The sequence below is a fragment of the Hypomesus transpacificus genome, unplaced genomic scaffold (assembly GCF_021917145.1).
Source record: "Hypomesus transpacificus isolate Combined female unplaced genomic scaffold, fHypTra1 scaffold_27, whole genome shotgun sequence".
NCBI classification, from domain to species: Eukaryota; Metazoa; Chordata; class Actinopteri; order Osmeriformes; family Osmeridae; genus Hypomesus; species Hypomesus transpacificus.
Window position 1 is genome coordinate 1877912 of NW_025813796.1, and position 24508 is coordinate 1902419.

General features: G+C 49.2%; 1 protein-coding gene across 1 annotated transcript; it reads left to right on the forward strand.

The window, feature by feature from the left end:
• The first annotated feature begins 183 nt into the window (after positions 1-183).
• On the forward strand, positions 184-24448 carry aff1 (AF4/FMR2 family, member 1). The gene is made up of 19 exons (XM_047014786.1): positions 184-395; positions 3344-3464; positions 5473-6369; positions 13057-13098; positions 13656-13742; positions 13994-14030; positions 14972-15017; positions 16191-16335; positions 16486-17505; positions 17614-17744; positions 18684-18894; positions 19284-19363; positions 19477-19540; positions 19658-19794; positions 19938-20009; positions 20195-20288; positions 20395-20438; positions 20613-20830; positions 20946-24448. Exons 1-19 carry the CDS (start codon positions 367-369, stop codon positions 21068-21070), a joined length of 3600 nt encoding a protein of 1199 aa, XP_046870742.1. The 5' UTR covers positions 184-366; the 3' UTR covers positions 21071-24448.
• Positions 24449-24508: the final 60 nt, after the last annotated feature.

Here is a 24508-nt window from a genome sequence, read left to right on the forward strand (position 1 = left end):
ACCGATTGAAATTTATTTTGGAGAACTATATGCCTAATCAAAGAAGAACTGGATGTGCAATGTAGGTACGTGGAACATATATTCATTGGCTTTCTACGCGTTACTTTGGAGTGTGTGCGAGAATGAGCCTATCACACTCAGCTGGATCCCCCGGGTGAGTGCACGGAGTAGAACAATCCAGTAGGCTGCGAGACAAGACCCTGAACGCACTAATACTAGCAGTGAACTATGAAAGAACAATGTATTGACAGCTATTTCATTTTAAAAACTCGATGGCATTTCACCGGTAAACAATGTGATCAATAGGGGCAACTATCCTGTTTCGGATTGTCATAACCACATGGCAAGCAACTTGAAATTTGCTTTATGAGGCGCACTATGGCATCTCAGTCAAGGTAAGCAGACAGCGAAATAGCAGCTTAGCTTGAGCCAACGCAGGCTAACCAATCAATTGACAGCATGTAGCTAATGTTAAATAGCCTCGCGAAAAGTTACATTCTGACTTGCAACTTGATAAGTGACATGAAGCTATGTTTGGTAAATCATTTCAGATTGGTTCGTCACAGTTTGTCAGAGCTTTAAAGGGAAAAGTGTGTCAACGACTGCTAGTTAGCCATAGCTTTGCTTTCAGCAAGCAAGTCGAAGAAGGTGGAATCAGCTGGAACTAGCTTGAGCTCACTCCCACAGCCACAGCTGCTGCTGTGTCGTGGTGTGATTTCGTGAGCTGGCCGTGGTAACAACAGTGTTAGCAAGTCGGGGCTCCAGCTGATCTTACAGATCTAAACTTTGACGATGTCTTCGCAATTTACTGAACCATGTTTATATTTGTTCTTCGGGTATATTCTGATAGATTTGATGCGCACTTTTTGTTTACAAAAGGCTATTTGATGGCCAGATGGCCTGCTTTTCTTGTATATCTTAATGTTGATAATTGTTTAAGAAACCACTCCTTATCATGGTCATTACATTTTTAAAGTTGGCTTTTTCAAATGATCTTGCAAGTATATTTGTTTTAACCGTGTGTTTTTATCCAAAAGTCAAAAAGTCCATGCAGTCTGTACTTAAGTATACTTCAACACCATGCGTTCATTTGAGAAAAAAGTTATTGTGTTAAAGAATGAAAATGAATGGAATCCACCGGGGTTGTAGGCCTATTACTCAAATATCCTAGCTGTAGCAAATCTGCAATCAAAGATACAGAAGCCATCAGGCCCTGAGCATTCTGCCACTAGTCCCTGCTCTTGTGAAGCCTGGATTTGAAAGGCCTTCGAACTAGCCTATTGCAGGGAGACGAGCTCTTATCAGTCTGTTTACAACCATTTTGTGTTACTATAACAGATGTGTGAATAGGAATGAAGTTTGACTGTAAGAAGGACTTCTTGACTGCAGCATTGACTTCCTGGATTCTCTTCTGTCCTCATTGGATGCAAAGTCTGCCAGTTATGCTCTTTATGGATTTGGTTAGCAACAGCCTCCTTTTAAAGGCTCCATGTTGACTTAAATCCTCTGCTTCTATGCATTAGGGAGAACGAAGAAAAGAGTGCAGAATGTGTTGAGAGAATGGGACTGCAGCCTTCTAGAGTCTAGCCCCTCCCCCACTCAACCCTATCTTTTGGTTGAGGTCAGTTCATCGCAACTTGCTTGCCACAGGCCAGCCTAGCCCTGCCTCTCCATAGAGAAGCCCAAAGCCTGCCCTCGACTGACCTTTGTGGTTTGCAGGAATTTGAATAAAGATGTGAGGTATGGACTGACAAGGTTTATTAAGGATTACCTAGTTGTTGCAATTTCCCCGATTTTTTTTTTCGGCCTGGGATCTGGCCCACTTTTCTTGGGACAGTAATTGGCCATTTTTCAAATATGCAGAACTTGCGTCCTTTTTGAACTGCTGAGGCTTTCTGCAGTTGACGAAAATACATCTTTGGCATAGATACCCCATAAGTACCCCCCACCCCCCAGTTATGTAATTATCTTCCTTCAGAAATATGTGTTTCTGTTGACACTTCTCCAGATTCCGTTCTTGGCAGGAATTAAACTCTATATAGGCTTGTTGGCCTACCTTAAGACAGGTCTTAAACTTCTGATTTGGCCACTGGGCCGTTTTATATTAACCTTCATTCACTCACTGAAGTGAATGAAGGTTCACTCATCCATCCACCCATCCTTTCTCCCTCTGTAGATTTGACCATGTGACAGAGCAGGGTCTGGCAGTCAACCTGTTTAGTTGGCCTGGCTTTTTACAAGAACAAGATCCAAGGAGTGTGATGAGGAAGGAATCTCCTACACTGGTCACAGTGAAAGTTTGGCTACAGTTGCAAATCATTTGCACTGACAAAGATCATCACATGGCAAGTAGGACCAACACGTGGGATGTCTAACAGCAGATTATTGGTCTGCACATTAGGATGAACACATTTTAAGATCTCATTCTCAATCTAGGACCTGGATAGTTTGGTATACGTCTTGTTAGGAGTGCCTGGAAAGCTTTGGTCAATTGATGACATGAAATGGGCCCATTGTTCAGCTCACGTAATTGTCTATTGGAATAGGGCTTGTTTCTGGGCCTGTCTACCCTTTGCTTGTGTGCTGTCATTGGAACTATATGACACACATGAGACCAATAACTAATAATGTTCAGTTGTGCAACATTGTATGGGGCTACTAGGCCACCACAGTGCATACTTGTTGTCACACCCGTCATGAAAGCATCAAAATGGGATCAGTCACCGATATTGCAAGCTATTGTCGACAGTGCTAGAACAAAGTTTCTCGCTCTCTCCAAAACAGACAATAGTCAGTGCAAGCCTAAAATAGTCATGCAAGCCTGGGTTCCTTTATGGAAAACTGACTTAAACGTAGCCATAAGCGATTGCTTATTTACCCATTTTGCATTTACCTGGGGCGTATTCCGTGGGGAGTGTTTGGAACAGATGTGATTGTTGTGTTGGGGACAAACCCAAAGGAGTCCTGTCTGTCATGTCTATAATTGAGCTTGTCTGTCTAAGATCAACACAGGACACACTCTGTTCTCCCTAAAGATGGGCAGTGCTCCCTTTGGTGTAGCTATCGCTTTCTTGGCCTGCAGGGTAATGACAAATGACAAATGACTTAATTTAGCATCTAAGTGTACAGTCTTATTTTTTTATTTATTTTTTATCCGAAGCTGGTCTTGGACTTCTTATTTTCCCAGCATCCCCATGCAATCACGTTTTGTAATCGATCCAACTTACCTTATATCGGTTGGCTACTTCTTATGGGCCTGAACTCTGTATCTATTTTCTTGTTGAATTTGTGTTCTGGTGAATCTCCTGTACACTCATTCTCCCCCCCCCCCCCCCCCCCGCAGCTTGTACAATGAAGAGAGGAACCTCCTTCGGATCCGAGAGTGGGAAAGGAGAAACCAGGAATCGCTCCAGGAAAAGGAGTTCAGCCAGGAGAATGTTCCTCTCTTTGGGGAACCCTACAAAGTGAGTTTTTACCTAGTTTTTTCCTATGCTTCTGTTGTTGTTTTTGTAAACAGGATATGCGTGCTTAGCACACTGGCTCCTGATGATCATGATTTTTCTTTTTTTTTTGGGGGGGGGGGGGGGGTACTTTGTCAATTGCTCTCTGCCCCTCATGAGTGTGTGTCTGCCTAGTCCCAGCTGTCATTAGAAACAAACACCTGAGAAACTCCTGTGTTGTCCTGGCAACGGGTTGCAGTGGGAGTGGTGACCTGTCTACGCCTGTCTGTGTGTTTCGACCAAGCTACAAGTTCTTGTTGCATAACCACAGTGCAAGTGAAGGCTGAAAAGTACCCTGTAAACCTACAAACGGGCAACCCTCCACTCTCCCCCCTTGCCCAACGCTTGTCAGCATGGTCGCACTGATATTTGGAGAACACGCACTTAATTAGGCTTCCCTGGAAAACAGGAGAGAGGCTGGCCTTAAAATAACTTGTGGTGAGACTATTTATTTCTTTTGTCTGCCGCTGAGCTAAGCTGAGCCCAGTGGGTCATGTACAGCCAAGGGGCCGGGCTATGTTTACTAACACTTCCAGACTTCCATACAGGAAGTATTTTTTTATTAATTAATACATTTTTTGGCTTGCTATACTAGCCTGGGGAGTTCCTCCTTGTCTTCCTCACGTTCACCCTGCTTTTGCGTCATTCTGCCAGTTTCTCACTGACTCTCTCCACTGCATTCGGAATTTCCTCTCGTTCGCCCCCTCCAGTAGGATAGGGTAGTCCTCCTCTCAATCCCTATCCATTGATACTTGGCTTGAGTTGATTGATTTGTTTGCGCCGCTAAACGAGAGGTGGCATTTCCCCTTGATCTGCCGGATCGAATTACTCCTTGTTTCCAAGGCCGACTGCCGTAACGAATTTGGCTCCACCCAAAGCCACTTCAAAAGCCGCCCTTGTAGTCGCTGTTGTTTCAGCTTGGCTTGTCCCTACAGATCTTTTGTGCCTCCGTCAGCTGGGCCTGCGTGCAGTGTAGAGCTCTCCAGGTGAATGCTCCAGGTAACTGAGCTGTCAGGGCTATGCCAGGATTAGATGGGGATGGGGGGGAGGGGGGCTGGCGGGCGTTGCTACCGTTGGTGGCGTAACCACCTCGAAATCACAAAGCCACTGTGTGGCTGTATTGACCAGAGGGGCAACCACAGCAGGCCCTGTCGGAGACAGCCATTGTAAGGTGCCACTCTGGCAAAGGATTGGCTGGTTGGATGTGGGGGGTCTGATAGGCTTGTTGAAGTGGTCTGGAGACGACGCTCCAGCAGGAAGCATTTCTTTCTTTTTTTTGTGTTCTTTTTTTGTTGTTGTTGTTGACATAAGTAGTATTTTCGTCTGTCTGCCCCCAGTCTCCAAGGTTTCTCCTCAATCTTGTTTCGCAAGAAGGGTCTAATGCTCCTTGAGTTCTCAGAGTCTGGCTTCCTGAGGAGATGATCTAAATTAAGAACTCCCCCCCCCCCCCCCCCCCCCCCTTTCCGAAAAAAAGCCTTTTCGGAAGATTCCGTGGACATGCACAGTGATTAGCTCCAAAACCGAAGGGGGTTACTGTGAGAGAGAACATTGGGTTCTTCCTGTCCGTTCCTTCAAAGGTCACGTCGACTGGTTGTCACAAACAGCTGGTCGTCATTGATGTCTTTGGTGTACATGCACAGAGACACAAAGGGCACTGATAGACCTACACTTGATTAGTTGATCTTTTTGAGGTAGGTCTGATATCATCTTGGGAACATAGCCCTGCTTATTTTATTGTGTGTGGAATTGCCAATGATATCATTTGGTTTTGATAAATAAGCCGTTGGAATATCTTAAGAATCCTTAAAGGTTTGAGTTACTTTTGGGTTTGTCCATAGGTCGACTGTTTCGATGGCTTATGGCTTCCCAGTTTCGTGAGGCCACCTACTTCGTGATAAAAAATATTTGACACTGTTTTCAGTCTTTACAACAATACAGAATTTCAGTAACTTTTTCTTCTTATTTTTTTTAGACAAACAAAGGCGATGAGCTGTCCAGTCGCATCCAAAGAATGCTGGGTAGTTACGAGGACGTGAATAACCCCCACCCGTGTTTGGACAGCTTCACCAAGGACCCTTCCTCCTCCTCCTCCTCCTCTCATGTCATGTTCGGACGGTCCTCACACGTCCGACCTGCTCACACGGACAAAGCTAAGCCTCCATTCCAGGGCCAGAACACTTCCCAGTATGGGTCGGGCCTCAGCGGTAGCAGCAGCAGCAGTGGTAACCCCAGTAGCAGCCACTCTCCTCAGTCACTGAAGAAGCTTCCTGTCCCTGAACCCTACGGCCCCTCCCCCCGATATTCACAACCCTCCCTCGGCCACAGCCAGGGCAGCCCCCCAAACCCCCACCCGAGGAAGGGGGAAGCCTGGGTCGACCTCAGGGAGTGCACCAGCCTTCCTCCGGTGCTGTCCGCCTTCTCCCCCCCGGCCGAGCCCCTCTCCCCCCTACATTCCAGTGACCCCAGCGACTCGGAGCCCCAGGACACCGACGACAAGGACACCCCCGAGAGGCATCAGGGGTTCGCCGGGCACCCGGAGTCCCCCGGCAGTGCCATGAAGTTGTCCCCCCTGGACCCTCAGAGAGACACTGCTCCTCTTCCTCCTCCTCCCCAGGCCAACAAGGGCACCGTGCTTCCTTCACAGACCTTTCCTCCGCCGCTGGCCTCCAAGCCACCGAACTTGGTCATGCCTCCGAAGCCCACCGCTTACGTCAGGCCCATGGACGGGCAGGATCAGGTGGTGAACGAGTCGCCGGACCTGAAGACCTCTCCCGAAGGCTTTCACGGTCAGCCCTATGAACCTTTACCCGAGCTGAAGACCAGCAAGCCCAGCCTGTCCAAACTGAAGATCCCATCGCAGTCTATAGAGGTAATCGAGAGTTTCCGGGCCATAGGGGCCTAGTTGTGGTCTGAAACGATCTGTTGATGTTGGTTTCAATGTGTGCTCTTTTTCTGTCTTGTGCATTTGTCCAATGTCTTTGAAAGTGGGAAAAATACTTGAAATGTGTCAATTTCAGGCCTTGTGTTGCTACTAGTCTGTGCGAGAACTAGGAGTTTGCAACAGTCACACTGAACACACAAGTGAAGCAGATTGAGTTTGAACAGACTGGGATGGTGGACTTTAGATCTATCACTAAGAGTTGTTCAGCAAAAAGAAGCTTTATGTAACATCTCTATCATACCTTGAACTCCGCTTGAAGGTAACTGTTAGGCATATCTTGCTCACGGGTTAATATAAAACTTGTTGCGGTCCGTCATCTTGTTTTGGTAAGTAATAAGGTTGGCCAACTTTTTGTACTGTTACTGAATAGTAGCCTAGTTGGTGAACTTGATATTTGTGTACATGCAAAATGATGGAATGGCAATTGCCAGATTTGCATGCTCTAGTCTTCGTCTCCACTTTATCGTTCTTTTATCATAGCTAGGCAACAATTTGAATGTATTTGGGATGTATAGAATCGACCTATTGAGGTTCACCTATCTTAGCCTGGTGGTGTTTTCGAACCAAATCATTGCACAACCTTTCCTTGTGCTTCTTCTTAGTTTGGATTGGCCGGCACTGGGGAAATTAATTTCCCTCTAAGCACCTCAAGTAGTCCCCCTTCTATCCATGGCAGATCCGAATATATTGCCTGTTGGGATGCCTTCTTAAAACCTGAAAGTCATCTAAAGCTAATATGCCCCAGGGTAGTTTTCCTGCGGTGACAGCTTGATGATGCTAGATGGCTATTCTAGTCCACAGCTGGGGATAGTGTCTGAGGGAGTTTCTCATAGTTTGACTCCTCTACATGTCTGCTTGTCCAGATGTATGAAAAAAAGAAGGCATGCTGTGTTATGAAGGATTTGACTGATCCCCCCCCCCCCCCGTTCCTACACACACACACACCTGCAGCAGCAGCAGTCCCTCTCATGGGGGGAGGGGGGGAGGTGCTGGCACACGTTGCCCACCTCCCCCAACACACTCACGCATGCCCCCCCCCCCACACCACTCCCTGTAGCAGCAGTGCTGAATACGCAAGCGTTTTCAACACTGGGGCTAATCCAGCACAGGATAGCTGTGCAGTGACTCACCTCCCCCCCCCACCCCCACCCCTCCACCCCACAACCTGTTTTACGCATGCTTGCTTCCCAGGCTTATAAGGATGACGAATGTCTCTCTCTCGTTCTCTCTCGTTAGTTTTCAAGATGGAGCCGCGAGTAAAGATGTTAAAACCTGTGCTGCGATGTCAACATATCGGCTAGGCAAGGATTTTGTCATTTTGTTCGATGGCCCCCTCACCAGAGTCCTGTTTGTCAGTCAGCAGAGCGCTGAATGTTGTTGCATAATCCTTGAGGAATGTTGTGACGCGGGGAGGACGGTAGTATTGGCGTGGCCCGTAGCAGATCTGTGATATGCTGACTACATCTTTAAACAGTGTTGTCCCGGCGCTCGGTTTGGCTCCTGTGCACGTCTGTCCTTATCCACCTCTCGCCGCTCTAATCTCTCCTCGGGCTCTCCTGCGACAGTGCAAGGTTTAAATCCCCCGGTGACATGGTGGACTGGAGGAGGGTAATCTCTCAGGTGACTGGCCCCTACGCAAGGGACCCCCAGGAGCCGTGAGTGGACCTGTTGCCGAGGGTAGAGGTGACTGGTCCAGGGCCCCCCTCCCCCCCTCCCTCAACTGTTGGCTAAACATGCGTGAAATGTGACCCGAAACGTGACCGGCACATTGTTCCTTCTGATAGGAAGATTCATGATTGTATTGGCGGAGGGTCCCAGTTTAGGTGAGAAAGGCTTCGTACTCGTAGATGCTGTCATTCATCTGTCTGACTCAAGCTGTAGTTCCACAAAAAAGAAAAACACACAAAAAAAAGAATCTGATCTGGGCCTGAGGCCTTAGGTCAGGGAGGAGACTGTTGCAGCAAGAGCAGTATGACGTTTTACCTCCCAAGGAACTGGTGTGTGTTTGTGTGGTATTTGCACTTGACTGAAACCTGTAAACACACAGACACTCAAGAGGTGGAAAAGGAGACGTTGATTGTAGTAGCAATCCAATATGGCCGCCGTAGCCTGAGGCAGGTCAACTCAAGGTAAATACATCTTAACTTGGCGTACTTCTTCCCTCTCTCTCACATTTAGGATAACCACGTCAACTTTGCATGCTTTTCAGGGTAGGCCACGTGCTGTTGAAGGGGTTGTGCTGTGTTTATGTTTTGTGTGGAACCTGTTACGAACCAGGGTACGTTCCTGTTTTGAGACACAGTGTACAGCCCTCTAAAGCACATCTCCCACAGTGGCGGTGACCAACTTGTTCACTGTCTGGAATGTTGTTGGGCAATAGAGTGAGCCAGGCCGTAGTACGGCACTTAGGAAAGGGCGTGTTGTCGAAGCCTCGGCAGTGGCGATGAATCATCTACACACACAGAGACAGAGAGACAGAGCTGGGGCCGGGGGGGGGGAGAGGGAGAGAGTTAAGAGTAACAGTAGGTTAATCACTAGATTTAGAAAGCATGCTGTTGCCAGGAAAAGAGGTTCCGGTGAGTTTAGCTCTATCAGGGTCTCTTTGGTTTTCCTGGAACCAAAGTTCTCCTTTATTACAATAGACACGTTTCCACAGCAAGTTCCCGGAAATTGTACTCGCCAGAAGAACTTTTTAAGGAACTAATAAGGGCTGCATTTCCCAGATTCGTTAAGAAGCTCTTAACGCTAAGAGCTTCTTAGGAACGTTCTAAGAGCGCTCTAGAATGCTCCTAAGAAGCTCTTGCAGTGCGTGTTCACTGCAGCAATGCAAATCGCTAGCCATCGCTCGCCTTCCCACAGTTCACCACGCTCGGGGGCGTTCCAAACAGATTAATGTACAATGTAGTTCTCTAAAGTCACTGTTGTAGTTTTCATGGCCAAGTGTGCAGACTTGGGTTTACGTACTCGCAACATCGGTCAAAATACAACTTGTATACAAACTACAAAACTGTGTAATAGACATAGGCCTACACGTTGACGTGTAAAAAATAAATAAGTCTGCTACTAATCTGTCGATACGATAGGGAGTTCCAGCCGTGCTAACTAGCTAGTTACCACAGAACAAAGTTACGTAATGTGACTAAACTGAATTTGAAAGTACAAGCACCAACAACTTCGGCATCCTTGCGCCATGCATAATTTTTTTATTAACATCTCTGCACGAATACAGCTATGTATCGTACAGGACTGGGTAAGCAGCCACACAAACAATTAGATTTTCCTCCACCTTGAAACCTAGAAAGCTAGAAATGTTCACCATGGTTGCTACGTTATGAGAAACAAGAAAACACTCCGATTGGCCATCGCTAGCGAAAATTGCTCCTCATTTGCATAAAGTTGAGAATCTCAACTCGGTCGCGTTGCTACCCGCAATGCACCACGCAAGCGATTCGCCTGGATCCATAGAGAATGAATGGAAAACATGTTGTCGCTCGCATCGCGTCGCTGCAGTGTGAACGCACCGTTAGAGCTTTTTAACAAATCTGGGAAACGCGGCCAAGGTCCCTTCAACAAATTGTTAGCTGCTTTTACAATGCAGGAACTTTGCATAGAAGATTAGGCAAATTCATCTGCTGACGTAGGCACCGTATAATAGAGGTGTGAATTGACACTGATCTCTCTATTAGATTACGATTATCTTCTCTTTGATTAGATTACTCAATGCATCACGATGCGTCAAATACATTTTTCTATGAAAACCATATAAGATATTTGAATTGACAGAATGCATTAAGATACTGTATAGTTCAATATAATAGTTTACTTTACTTATTTCTATAGTAATTACTGACAAAACGCTGTGACGACATGCCACGCTTAAAGACCGACTAACATGCACAATTCATAACGATTTCATAAAGGCAAAAGGTTTAACATTGAAATCATAATAATCATAGTTTTGGCTCCAACAGTTATATTTTCATCCAAAAATACAAGTACGTTGTAGTAAGATATAAATAATCGTTATTATTTAACAAAGTCTGAGCACAACAGGCAGCATTATTAGCAGTAATGAAAACAGAGTTGCATCAATCCTTGGAGTTGCTGGCCCAGAGTTAGCGTTTTCCGCGGCAGGTGTTGTTGTTAGCAACTCAGGATGGAAAGGGCTAACGTGATTCCTAAAGTTGGTAGTGTTCCCAACGTATTTAATTTGGGTGTGACAGGCTTTGCATATCGCATGCAATGTATCCAGTTGGTGCTTCCCAGCCTGTTGGTAAAATCCGAAATGAAGTTCCATATCTCACCTTATCTCACAACCACGCTCAGCCATTTTGATGTGGCACGTATGCGAATCGCGAAAAATTACATCAGGTAAATGAGACCCAGATGAGACAACTCTTATCATAGGTCTAGATGAAACGGGTTAAGCTACTGAGAATGTTATTTTTAATTTGAATGTTTATGCCGCGGCCGGAAAATGAACGAGCGACATCATCGCGTTATAATAGATTATGGTAGGCCACTGCATCGATGCAGCATCGTCCATGTCCGCATCGCGATGCATCGATTATTCGATTAATTTCAATACCTCTACCGTATAAGCCTCTATAGGCTACACAAATAAATATGAAATAAAATATAAATAAATATACTTTGTGGTGTGATTTCAGCTTGCTTAATGTGCTAGAAATTTTAGAGTACTGTTCGTCATTGCGGGTCGCTGATTGCAATTACCGCTGGATTTCGTGCTCTACAACTACCGCTGGATTTCGTGCACAGCATTTTATGTTTAATAAGGCCTGGACTTTGTCATTGGCCCATCTATTGTTCTAACATATTGTACTTGTTTACTGCCACAGAATTAAAAAAAATGGGGTTTTAGAAACTCGTATGCAATACCAATTTGTCAGTTTTAATATCGGAAATGTTCAGCGCTGCAAGTCCCACCCAAAAATTCCTGCATTTTGAAAAGTACTACCCCCAGAACAGGGACTTGGTTCCAGTGGTCGAAATGCAGTGAGTTCCAGGGAAAGTTCCTGCAGTGGAAACACAGTTAATGAACACGGACATTGAGTCCCTTTTATTTACTAGGCTATATTGTTTATAGTATCCGTGTCCTTGTCTGTTATAAATACAGTGACCTGCTTACTCGGTACCATAACCAAAGTCTGATGATTCACTTGTTTTGTTTTGGTCCAGTCCCCTCAGTCCTCCCCCACACCCCCAAGCTGTCCTCTCAGAACAGTAGCCAGAGCTACTTGTCAGCCCTCTTGTCTCCTGTGTGATTTATAAATAATTATTCTTGGGGACCCTCTCTTCAACTAATAGCCTTGTCAGTTAAGTATTAAGTGGCTCTCCTCTGTTTGCACTTAAAGCACAAGGCATTGTTCCCCCAGCAGACAAACACCTTATTCTGCACTCGCTTTCTCTCTCAACACCCAATCTCTTTCTCCTCAATCACTCTCTTTCATTCTCTCTCATTCTCTTTCATTCTCTGTCATTCTCTCTCTGTCTCTCTCTCTCTCTTTCTTTCTCTCACGTACTGTACACAGACGCCTGCACACAGACGCATGCCAAGCACACTTTAACACCAACCACACAGTCAACAAATCTCTGCCCCCCCACGACGTTGCCATGTAAACATGTCTACCCTTAGAAAGGGTCAATTACTATACGCAGCTCATATTAAGGAAGGTAGTGTATTTTGCACTGAAGCCTCCTCACCCAAGAACCCTTACCCAGACAGTCGGTAAACACCGGGTATGGCGTTTCCCAGGCACCGTTTATCTTCATCTATTGGCTGAGCGCGTGTAGCAAAATGACTGGTTGTCTTGTGTCTGTGGTTCGTCGCCCTCCCTTCACTTTTTGAGTTAGACTCGCTTCGTAAGCATTCTCGGGGCTGTTGTGCCGAGGGCGAGTCACGCGTCAGACGCAAACCCAAAGTAAACACTTTGAAGCCCCTTCAATTAAATTAGCGCCACCGTTATGCGACCCCTGTGTTTGTTGTGTGGTCACAGCTGGGGAAAAGGGGGTGAATTTGTGATAGGGAGAGTTAATCAGGTTGTCTGGTGTGTGGAGCAATGTTTGTTCAAGATTTGACACCCTGGTGCAAAGAGGGCCGTTTTTCTCTTCCTCCAGAAGACGGGTCCGTGTTCTGTGTCCTCAGAGGCAGAGATGAGGAATCGGTCGTTGGGATTAGAATCTCCAACTTATCTCGCTAACTTTGCATACTCGTCACCGTTCACTTACTCACTTTACGCTCTCGGCTCCTCCACCCACTCACTCGTTCACGCCTTCTGATCTCATTCACTCGCGCACTTTTCCTACCGAACTTACCCCCTCACACGCGTTGCACACTCAACTTTTTAAGAGGCCACTCTGAGCCCAGGACAGAGCAAATGCATCTGTGCGTGTGTTTGTGTGCGTGTGTGTGTTCAGTCTCGTTCGCCGTTAGTCAGTTACAGTAGGGTCACATGGTTCCTGTGGTTTGAGCAACATTCCAACCCCTGTTCCCTTGTAGACTGCGTTGTAATCAGTCTAAACCAGCCTTAGGCCACCACCTCCCGGTTTGGTGCCACGCTGTCTAACCCTGTTTCTTCCTCTCCTCCCTTCCAGACCCTGTCAAATGAAGTACAGTGTGTGGAGGATATTCTGAAGGTGAGTAGCCGTCGCCTATCTAGTACCAAGCCTCCCCCCCTCCTTCCCCCCCCCCCCCCTCCAACTGAGGACTCGGTTTGCGCCACAACTCGACGGTTAAGCGCCAAGCGGTCCACCCCCGGGGCCATTCTCGGCACCACCGATCTGAAGAGGGATCAACAGCGATTTTTCACATTCCTACATTCAAATCTCGCTCGTGTTTACTGCGCTCGCGTGCGTTCAGGAAGGAGGGGGGGGGGGGGGCGCGGGGCGGGGTGTTGTGGAACGCAGCGTGCGCTGTAAATCACGTTAGTTGTCGTTGCCCCCCCCCCCACCAGCCCCTTAGTCACTCTCCAGAGAGGGTACTCAGAACTACATTTCCTGCACAAGGCCACCGACTGGGCACTGTTTTGTAGGATTCAAGCCTCTAACATGTTTCTCATGTCTCTGTTTGTGTCTCTCTTCTCTTCTCCCTCTCACTCTTGTATATTCTCTCTCTGCCACACACTACTTTTGCTCTTGCCTTCCTTCGTTCTTTTGCCCCTCACTCTCTCTGTCTCTCTCTCTCTCTCGCGCAGGAAATGACCCATTCATGGCCTCCCCTGCTGACAGCCATCCACACACCCAGCACAGCTGAATCCTCCAAGTTCTCCTTCCCTGCCAAGGTGAGAGTCCTCCCACCTACCCAGCATGCACCACCCCACACCAACACACTCCAATGTCTAGTTCTATCACCTCCTCATGTCATGTCCATGAGTTTAGAGCATACTAGTAACATGGTCCACCAGCATAAGTATTAGGAGGCATGGCCAAACGAGGGGTGTAGAAGTCACTGGATTGGTCGGTTGGTTGATGGTAGTGGATTCCATATGAAGTGTGTTTTTAAAAGCTGGGTCTGTCTGCTTTGTCTACTCAGGAAGCACAGCATGTTCCACCAGCATATCCTGGACAAAGTAAGTGTGTGTGGGGGGAGGGGGGGTGGGGGACCAGAAGTAGTTTGTATACTGAAGTTCAAAGTTTTAGCCCCTTCACCTCCGAGGAGAATCTTTATTAGCTCCTCGTAGTGGATGCTGTTGCTCCTCCTGCTGCACTGTTTCTGTGGCTGTAAATACCAGCAGGGTGCCTCTCTCTGTCTCTCTCTCTCTCTCTCGGTGTGTCTCTCTCTCTCTCTGTCCCTCTCTCTTAACTAGCCACAAAAACAAGTCTGCTCTGTCACTTCACATTAGCTTCAGGAGAGAGAGAGAGAGAGAGTAAACCACCCCCTCCACTAGTCTAAACATCAAAGCAGGCCGCTTAAAAACGGTCACTTCCTTCCCCACCGAAGAGCTCTCCCCTTTCTCTTTCCTTAACAGGCTCACACACCTGCTCTCTGCACCCCCTCCCCCACACACACACACACACACACATCCCCCCCCCCACCCCCCTCCCAACACACTCCATATCTCGTACTCTTCGCCCTCATCTTTTCATCTCTGCTGGGCTCCGCCCCAAAACACTTGAGCCCTTCCACACACCCCCCCCCCCCCCTCCCCTTCCCCTCCCGCTGTTAAGAAGACATTGATCACAGTCTTGTTGTCCAACTCCTCTATAAACCAGCCCGGCCAAGAAATAATAAACCGCTTTGCCTTGCTCCCCCGTTCCAGCCAATCAGCTGCGGCCTCTGGGCCCTCTCCTAAGCTGTTATCACCCCCCCCCCCCCCCCCTCCTCCTCCTGCTCCCAGGGCTGGCCCCACGTTTCCTCTCGCAGATAGGCCCTCAGCTGTACTGCCAGGTGTCCTATCCTCTCTGCACTGTTTCACTGATGTGTTGTTGATACTTGCTCGTTCTCTCTTTCTGTCTCTCTCTCTCGCTCACTCGCTTCTCCACCCCCGTCTCTCTCTCTCTTTTTACCCAGAACCCTATGGCTCGCCTCCAACGGCGTCTCAACAAAGTTCATCATGGTGAGTCTTTTGTGTTTGTGAGCTCTCAGCAGAGGTTGTGTATCAAGACTCAGAAAGCCAGTAAATGAACCTGTGTGTCGGCCTACAGTAGTACCGGTTAGTGTGACTGTGTGTGTTGCAGCGCTTAGGCTGGTACGACCCTGGCTATTTAAAGGCCCGGTCAACCGGAGGTGTGTGATGTAATATTCCGCGGGGAGTTGACCTCCGAGCTCTTGTCAAAGACCCCCCCCACCCCCCCCCCCCCCGTGGCCGTCGGTTCAGTTTAGGATCTGGAACAGAGATGGGCTGTGTCTGAGCTCACCGTAGCTCTGCGGGAGCCTCGCAGCGCGCGCACACGCGCATCCGCCGGAGTTTCAGCGTCCTAATCTGAAATAACACTCTGCTGCTTCAAATAGAACACTACTACAGAGGGGGGGGGGGGGGGGGGGCGGGGGGGGGGGGGGGGGGGCGGGGAGACCGCCCTGTTCTGCTGGTGGTACTGTTGACCAGCTCAGTCTAGACCAGAGACTGTCGGAGCTAGCTTGAGTTCAGGTTGCAGGCTTTTTACACACACGGGGACTTGAACATTGGAACTCTTTGGTCTCTGGTCCTCGCTGTTTCCCTAGCAGCCCATCTTAGCCTACAATAAATGATCTGACCTATAAATCCTACATGCGGCTGAACGGTTATGAAGGATTTCTATCATTTAAATCAAATGGGGAAAATGCTGAATAATTCATCAAGGCTATGTTTGTGTCGGTGTGGAGGTGGGGGCGGGTGTTGAACTGGTTGGATCAACAACTTTTTTTCGGTCGTCGTTGCTCATGAAGCCCAGTGCATGCATGAGTAGAGCCTTAAGTAGTGAGCTGAAGTCCTGGTCCTTGCATGGGTCGCGTCATATGTCATGTCGGGGGGGGGGGGGTGCCACAATCCACAATTCACCGTTACACTAGGCAGTGCCGTGTACAGCTGTCCCATCTGATCGGCCCCTTAGTAACTCCTGTTTGTTCCACTACATTCACATATAGGTTGAACATGCACGAGGTGTCTGTGTAGTAGGAGCATCATGAACGATACACATCCTAATAATAATAATAATCTCCCTCCCTCCTGCTATCTCTCCCTCTCTACATCTCTCCCTCCCCTCCACCATCCATCTCCTTCACTCCCCCCCCCCCCCTTTCCCCCCCACAGTACGGGAGCAGCAGCACATTCCAGCGGGGTGGAGTCGGCCAGCTCCAGTGACTCTGAGAGCAGCTCGGGGTCCGAGTCGGACAGCGAGAGCAGCGAAGGCGAGGAGGCCCCGCCGCCCCTGGGCGGCAGCTCGCCTGCTGTCAAGGTAACGGGAGGGAGAGGGAGGGGGGGGGTAACCCACACACACACAGCGCCCCGCACGCCCGCGCTCACCGCCGGAGCGACACGCGCGAGTCGCAGTTCCCACGCACAGTTTGAACTGATTCTTGTTTCCCCTGTGTGTGTGTGTGTCCAGGCTGAGGGCCCCATGGTGACCAACTGGCAGCTCAACAACTGGATCCGGGTGAGCCAGCAGAACCCCAGCACAGAGAGCCAGGGGGAAGCCCCCCTCCACAGCCCCGCCCCCAAACAGCCCCCGGGCCACGGGGCGGAGGAGGAAGGGGTCGCGGCGGCCGACCGCGGCCTCGAGTTCAGCGACAATCAGGCCAAGCCCCAGGCCAAGCGCGAGGGCACCCACAACAACCAACATGGCCGCCATAAGCCCCCCGCCGCCGTCGCCTCCTCTTCTTCTTCCTCCCACAACCCCAGCAGCCAGAGGAAGACCGTGGCCAACAAGCACCCCTCCAAACCTGCCATGTCCTCCCGCCCCGACGACCCGCGGCCTCAGGCGGGCCTGCGGGTGGAGAGCGTGGAGGTGGCTCCCCGGGATAGAGACCCCTCGTTCACAGACAGGCCCAAGGTGAAGACGAAAATGGGGCACGGCAAGAGCGGCGCGGGGAAGATGGACGCCAAGAAGTCGGCCAAGCGCTCCTCCTCGGACAAGCGGAAGGCAGAGGCCGCCTCTCAGGGGCCCAAGGTGATGCTGGCGCCCGACTGTAAGAGGGAGGCCGACAGGGGGCCTTCCCCCAGCCCCCGTCCCGGGCCCAGCCCCGCCCCTGTGGAGCAGCCCTCCCCGGCCTCTGCCCCGGCCTCAGCCCCCAACCTGGCCCAGACAGCCAAAACCAGCAGCAAAGTACGAACCGAGACCGTTCCCCAGAATGGGCAGAAGAAGCCGTCGGGGCCCCCCCCTCCCTCCTCGCCAGCCCCCCAGCCTTCGTCCAAGCGGGGGTCCTCCGCCAAGGCCTCTGGGCGCCCTCAGTTCCCCTCCAAAGCCCTGCTGGTGAAGATCGAGTTGAGCCTCATCACCAGGGTCCCCCAGACGTCCAAGCCTTCCCAAGAGGGCCAGGACAAACCCAGGCAGAAGAGACCCCCGCCAGAGAGGAGGGAAGTCAACAAGGCCGCACCCATAACCACCAAAGTCAGCAGAAAGAGGCCGGTAAGTCGACCACCCCTACCTGTTGTGTTTAGTGACGCATTGGGCAAGAAGAGTCCTTTCCCAGAGTAGTCCTGTCCCTTCATCTGACGGTAGGTTGTCGTCCTTCAGGCTGGCGGTGAGATCAAAACCCAACCGAAGAAGAAGCCCAAACTGGAGAAGGAGGTGAAGATTCCCCCCTCGTCGTCGTCGTCATCAGCAGCCGCCGCCACCGCAGCAGGTCAAACTTCCGTCAAATCAGTGTAAGTAGCCCGATGACACGCTGTCGAATCACCGACCCCAGTGTCCCTGGTGTCGGGGTGCGACGAGGTGTGTTTCGGCTTCATGCCGCGCCCATAGGCGGCTGACTTGAAGCGGCGCATGCTGGTTAGAATTGTTGTCTCATCCAGAGCCAACTGCACAAGCTCTGATGACAGAGCTATTTCGTGATTTGGCCAGACTCGCACACAACGCATGTTTGTTCTGACACTCACATTCATTAAGGGAGTGACTACGTTTTAGTTCTGGTTGTATTATCAATCTTCAGAGTGAAGAGAGTTTAACATAGCCCAAGACAAAAAATGACCAATATAAATGCGCTGGTTCGTGCAAATTCTTGTGCGGTAAAAATAAATGTATCGCGACCACTTTGTCGGCGGTAAAGTGAGCAAAGACGGCTTGCATTTGGACACTATCTGTCAAATAAAAGGCAATTTTTCCAGTCGTATATTAAATCATTAGAAGCTTTCTTCCAAATATTGTCGTTTCATTCTCACGAGCTCAATATTGTGTATCATCTGGTGAGCTGATCGTATCGTCACACCCCTACTCTGTGTGTAGAGACTACTCCCTCGGGGACTAAACCGCCTCCCATCCCTAATCGGATAAAACTTTGGTGATTTCCAAAGTCAAGGTATCTTCATGCTCTCTGCCCTTATGCCCTGGAGAACAGATCGTTTCTCACATAAAGGAAAGCCCCCCCCACACACACACAGTATTCAGAGTTGAGGTCATGTGAGCGAGAGGGGGGGATAAAAAGAGACGCTCCCAGCCCCAACCCTCTAAGCCTTTTAACCAGTTCCACAGCATCGACCGTGTTCCTGATCTATTGTCGTCCGCCCGCCCCCCACCGCCGCGCCCCTCCCCCCCCCCCCCTCTCCTCCCAAAGGTAACATGTCCTTCGGTCTGCCCCCCTCCCTCAGGGCCCACGGCGCTCCCGGAGCGGCGAGGGAGAAGAAGAAGGCGAAGAAGGCCTCCCCGCAGCAGCCCCCCACCCCCCAGGACCCGGGCAAGGCGCCGGGCCAGAAGCGGCCGGCCGAGGACGGGCCCAGCACAGCGGCCCACGCTAAGAACCCCCCCGCCAAGCACAAGAAGAGCTCCGGGAAGCGCACGGAGCACTCCAAGACTGGCAAGGTATACGCTGCCCCTCCACCAGCCGCTTCCTCGACTGCGTGTGTGTGTGTTCAGCGATTTCTTTTGTTTTGGACAGACCCTGTATGTTTTTTTTTTATTTTTTAAGATGTGCTCTTTTTTAAAGATTTGGTCGAAACGCTTGAGTAGCACGCTACCCAAATGCCATCGGTTACTTTTGAAATACTTGAAACATTGTTCGATTTTGTCCCGTCGAGAATGTCGTGCTCTGCCGGTACGCTGCTCGTTTGTGAACTTGATGGCAGCGGCGGTGAGGGCACCTAGATTTACTGGGATCACAGGGGGGCAAGGGGGGGGGGGGAAGGACTACCCTTGTTCCATAGGGAACCACACAGGTCTAAGCTGCTAACCCAATGTGTCGTCTCTCGCAGAAGGCCCCCAAGACCAGCTTTGTCGTGCCGGCAGCGACCACCTCGCTGAACGGCAGGCCTCTGCTCAAGTTTGAGGAGAGGTGAGAATCCCCCTCCCACAGTATCTGTAGTAGTGGAACCAGGCGTATACTTTCATCTTTGGATACTTCTCTGCTAACTTGGTTACTGCCCCCCCCCCCCCCCCCTCCCTCAGGCAGTACCCAGTAGAGCACCATATGAAGGAAGCCAAAAAGCTGAAGCACAAAGCGGATGATACGGTCAGTGTTTGTTTCGGGCCACATCTCCGGAACTTTGTCTTCTCTGTGGTGTTTGTCAGTGTCACTGGACCTAACTTATATGTGTGTGTGTGCGGGCACGAATGAATGTCCCTCCAGTCTGACAAGGTCGGTAAAGCCTTCAACTACCTGGACGCGGCCATGTCCTTCGTGGAGAGCGGCATCGCCATGGAAACGGACCCCCAGACGCCAAAGTCGGCATACACCATGTTCGCCGAGACACTGGATCTGATCAGGTGACAGAAAGAAAGCCTCCCTCCCCCCCCAAAAAAAAAACCTCCCCTCTTGCCACCTTTGGTTACTTCTGCTTGTTACTAGGAGGGGGCGAGCCGGCATTGAAGCATGAGGTTTTGAAACATGTCATCCGCCTCACTCTTAGATTCATCATGAAATTGAAGAACTCCATGGACCCCTCCTCCCCTTCCACAGAGAGGGACTTCACGGTCTTATGGTGAGCACGTCCCACATCTGCCTCGACATCTAAGGACGTTTTCTATTTATATGTAGCCAAATAGTTGTGACTCTTTTTAAACGACATCTTTTTACATCGTATCGCAGCAGCCCGAAAGGGATTTCTCGAATTGCTGTCTTTGTTTGCGTTCCATTCTAATCCGCTAATCCTCTTGTTCCCCTCAGTATGAAAGGCCAGTCCCTCTTGCAAATGGCTATGTTTCGCTACAAACGAGAACTCGCTCTCAAGTATTCTAGGACCCTCACCGATCATTTCAAGGTAGCTTTTCAGCATCGCCGCACCGTTCTCGAGCTGTAGTTGTCATTCTTTGGGGGGGGGGGGAGGTGTTTATGAATTTGACCCACGTGTACTTTTCTGTCTCCAGAGCTCATCAAAGACAGCTCAGGCCCCCTCCCCCTGCATCTCAAAGTAAGTTCCTCCCTCCCTCCTCCGCAAGCTGCGCTTCACGGTGTGGGGGGAAAAAAACGCGCTTCTTCGATGCGTCGTTTGGAAAAACCCAGCCCCGAGTCTAGGACACCAGCTCCCAGTCAGATCCGATCTAACCCATTCCTTCCTCCTCCCGCTCCCCCCCCCCCCCCACAGAGGCACGGGTGCCCCGTCCCCCATGTCCCCCATGCCCTCCCCGGCCAGCAGCTCCGGCCCGGGGTCCAACCACAGCGGCGGGGCGGCTGCCAGCAACACGGTGGCCATCCCCCAGGTGATCCAGCAGGTGGCGTGCTCCTACGTCAACATCACGGCCCTCTTCCTCAACGCCCACGACATGTGGGAGCAGGCGCAGGAGCTGGCGCCAAGGGGCGGTGGTAAGAAACGTAGCCGTATCACGCCTCTTTTTTTTTAGGGGCGTTTTTGTTTGTTGTATGATGTTGTTGGTTCATTTTGCCTTGGCTCACGTCGTCGTGTTTGGGTCTCTCTCAGGTGTGCTGTCGGAGCTGGACTCAGCCCTGGGCCCCCTGAGCCTGAACTCCAGCATGGTGTCGCTGGTGCGCTACACCCGCCAGGGCCTGCACTGGCTCCGGCTGGACACGCGGGGGACGCAGTGACCGTGCCTCCCACAGGCATCCCCTCCGTGGACGCTCCACCCCCTCCACCTCCCCTCGGAACACTTCCCGCCAAACCTCACACACTCGCACTGCCTGAGCCTCGCCCTGGACGAGCCCCCCCCCCCCTCCCCGTCCCCGTCGGTCCAGCTCGATTTCCAAGCGGCGCTCCACTCTACACGGGGGGACGCCGGGGGTCGTACCCGCCCGATTCTCAGCTTCTGCCCCATCCTCCCGCTATCCGCGTAAGGTCGAAAGGTTCACGGCGGCTTGGACCCGTCACAGTAGGTTCCAGTTATAGCGGACATGCCGAGTTCCGTAGTTCTGTCGATTTCCCCCCCCCCCCCCCCCCCCCCATGGAAGGTTCACCCAACAAATCCTATCCTGCCGCCTGAACACCCTGTCCTCTTTCCTTCCCTGGATTCCGTGCCTGGTCCTGGGCATCAGTCTGGAGGCATCCCTTTTTGGGGGACGGTTCTAGAATCGGGGGGGGGGGGGCAGGGGGGGGGCAGGGGGGGGGGGGGGGCCTGGGCTGGAAGGTCTAGTGCTCCCGAAAAGTTCAGGGAGAAAGTCAGGTGTAAGGCCCGTTAGTGTCTGTCAAGTAGAACAAGGGAATCATGTCGGCTGGGTTCCATTTTTATCTGCAATGTTCTTGCATGTTCCACCTGACTGAAGAGGGCCTGGGTTCTGGTGTGGTGACAGCAGCTTCCCACTCTTCTTCTATGGTGCTGTGTGAAACCATGATGGGACACAGGATGCTTATTTATTAGCCTTATTATCATGATCTCTTGTTATCATTTATTATCAGTAGTAGTAATATATTGTCGTTGATGTGAAATGAACTTTGTTTGATTTGAGGGGTGGTCACGGGCAATGTTTACTTCATCCAACTGGAAATGCCTGGAGAACAAAAGTGTATACCCACGCCATCTCAGAATAGTCTGCACTCACTCTATATGGCTTTTCTATCTGCATCTATCTGCAAGGGTTCAAAGAATCTTTCGCCAAATGCACCGGCCCGACTGTTCTGGAGCTCCGCTTGGACACAAGATAGGATGTTTTTTTTTTCCCCTGTAATCACTAATGTTTCTCTACCCGTTCTCTTCAAAAGAGATTGAGTATACCTTCAAGTACAGGGTCCACTGTGTACATTTAGACACCCGATTTTTACAGCATTCGAATTGATTAACTTTTTTTTATCAATAATCATGGTTTATCTAAACAATAAGACAAGAACCCAAGTGGTCTCGCGACCGGATGTCGACCAGTGAATCAGTGACACGTTTATCTACTCAGAGTCAACTCTTAAACTCGCATGATGAGAAACCTGAACATGCAAAGTCAAGCTCACTGAAAGGGAGAGACGACTGTTTTATGTAGACGGCGAAGAGCTAATCCCGCCTACGACGGCGCGCACACAAACCTTCGGCCCCCAGTCAGAAGACGACGTCCCTTTTTTAATATATACAATATCATGATCCCACCCGTAGCTACGTGAGAGTGTTAGCACGTTGGTTTTAGGTTGAGACTTGGTTTCAGGAGACTTGTCCCGACCCCCCAGGCTGTAGCTGGGCGCCTCCCCAGTTTTAGAGACTGAATGACATCACGCAACAGAGACACCCGTGCCTTAGATATCGGAGACTTGAGCTTGTCATTATTATTATTGAATGTTATAGCCATCACTAGGAATCAGCTAGAAAGTCGAGTTGCAGAGACGTGATGTGAATGTGATGGTCAGCGAGGGGAAGGGAAAGTCCAAACAAATCTGAAGTATTGCTGCTTTTTTCTTTTTTCTTCTTCTAAGAAAACGACTACCCTCCGTCGAAGCGGAGGTGAATTCCGTAATGGCGGACGGAAATCTCACCTCTGACCTTTTTTAAACCCAGTGCCCATAATTATTGAGTGCCTGTTGACATATTAGTCCACTCTTAAGTCTTACTCTTTCAGTGTGCAACGAATCACATCCCCATTTGTGGATTTAAAGAATTTAGATTTCAATTCAATTATGGGTTAGCTAACTAGAAACTGACGGGGCCACTTCTGGGAGGTAAAGAGGGGAGAAGTACCTGATCAGACTAATGCATTTCTTTGATTATTTCATGAGGATGGTCTTATCATGGACTAATAGGATCATAAGAGATTAACTCCATTTCCTCTTGGAAAATCTGACGGTCCACATTAGCCATATATGTCTGTTCATTTGATCTCTGTAAGATGGGCTTTATAATGGTATTACAAATGTATATTTACATCAGTGGTTATTTATTGTTTAAGACATGCTAACAAAAAAGTGTTTATTTTGTATTTATTTTTCTCTGAATCAAACCAATATTCTGAGTTCTTTCCCATACCTTTCCACCAACTAAAAATGCTTAGGTTAAGGTTAATGGCCAATACATTTAATTTGCACTTTGGGATATTTTCAGTTTTATTCCGTGTTCGCTGGGAACAGAATACAACGTACAGTTCTTAAGAAGGGCTAACACGAGTTGGTCTACATGACTCAGGATCTCCTGAGCAATAAACACAAGGTATTTCAAATAGTGAAATGTGTTCGGAAAGATCGACAAGCGCTGTAGACCACAATGCGTAGCTTGTAATTGAGTAAATCTGTGCCATTAGTTATCTGAATTGTTTTATTGTTACTATTCTGTGTGAACGGGGCTCACTGGAAAACAAGCTATATTGGAGTTCAATGATACAAGGGCTGCACAGGAAATAATCACAACAGAACAATGCGTTTGTGTATTTATTTGATCTAAAAAATTGAGTACATTGGTACCTTTAGATTTTAGGTTTTGTTGTTTATTCTTTGTTCCTGTTAAGTAGGCTGCTTTACTAGCAAGCATACTTTGGAGTTTCCTGTTTTCAATGGCAATTCTGCACATGGATGAAATTGGCATGTTGGGAGTTTGACATTTCTCAGTAGTGTTACATGCTGTTGTCTTTCTCATGCTATGTCATGCTTCCTTTCAACATTTTATTATGTGCTCTACATTTGGTATTCCATGTGCAACATGATCATTGTTGTCCATTGAAAAAAAGATCACACTAAAAGGACCTTCATATCTGGTCATTTACTGGGAAAATGTGCAGCAATGTTTTGTAATTCAACTTTTTGCCTTGTGAAAATATGTAAATAGTTTGATCTGCAATGTACAGAGATGTATAAAGACTGATTGGCAGTGAATTTAGGTTATCTTTTATTCTGAGAACTTCCTTGTTTTCCAAAGAAGCTGTCCTACAGACCTTTTGTAGCTTGGCTGCTTTAGCAGAAGATGAATTGTTGAAAATGTTCGCTGGTTCAAAGGTACGTTTCGGCCATCCAGACCAGAATTCTGCTGTGTCATGTTTTGAGGCAATAAAGTTTGGGGAATACAATACATGAAGTTTGTGTTTATTCATTTAGTATCCCAATTTTGTGGATTGATAAACATCAGT

Bases quoted from the DNA above. Each gene is read 5' to 3' on its own strand.
- aff1 (XM_047014786.1), top strand. From the start codon at position 367: ATGAGGCGCACTATGGCATCTCAGTCAAG. The intron at 3,465-5,472 runs GTGAGTTTTTAC...TATTTTTTTTAG, and splicing joins TCTTTGGGGAACCCTACAAA to ACAAACAAAGGCGATGAGCT. The intron at 19,795-19,937 runs GTGACAGAAAGA...CCTCACTCTTAG, and splicing joins GAGACACTGGATCTGATCAG to ATTCATCATGAAATTGAAGA.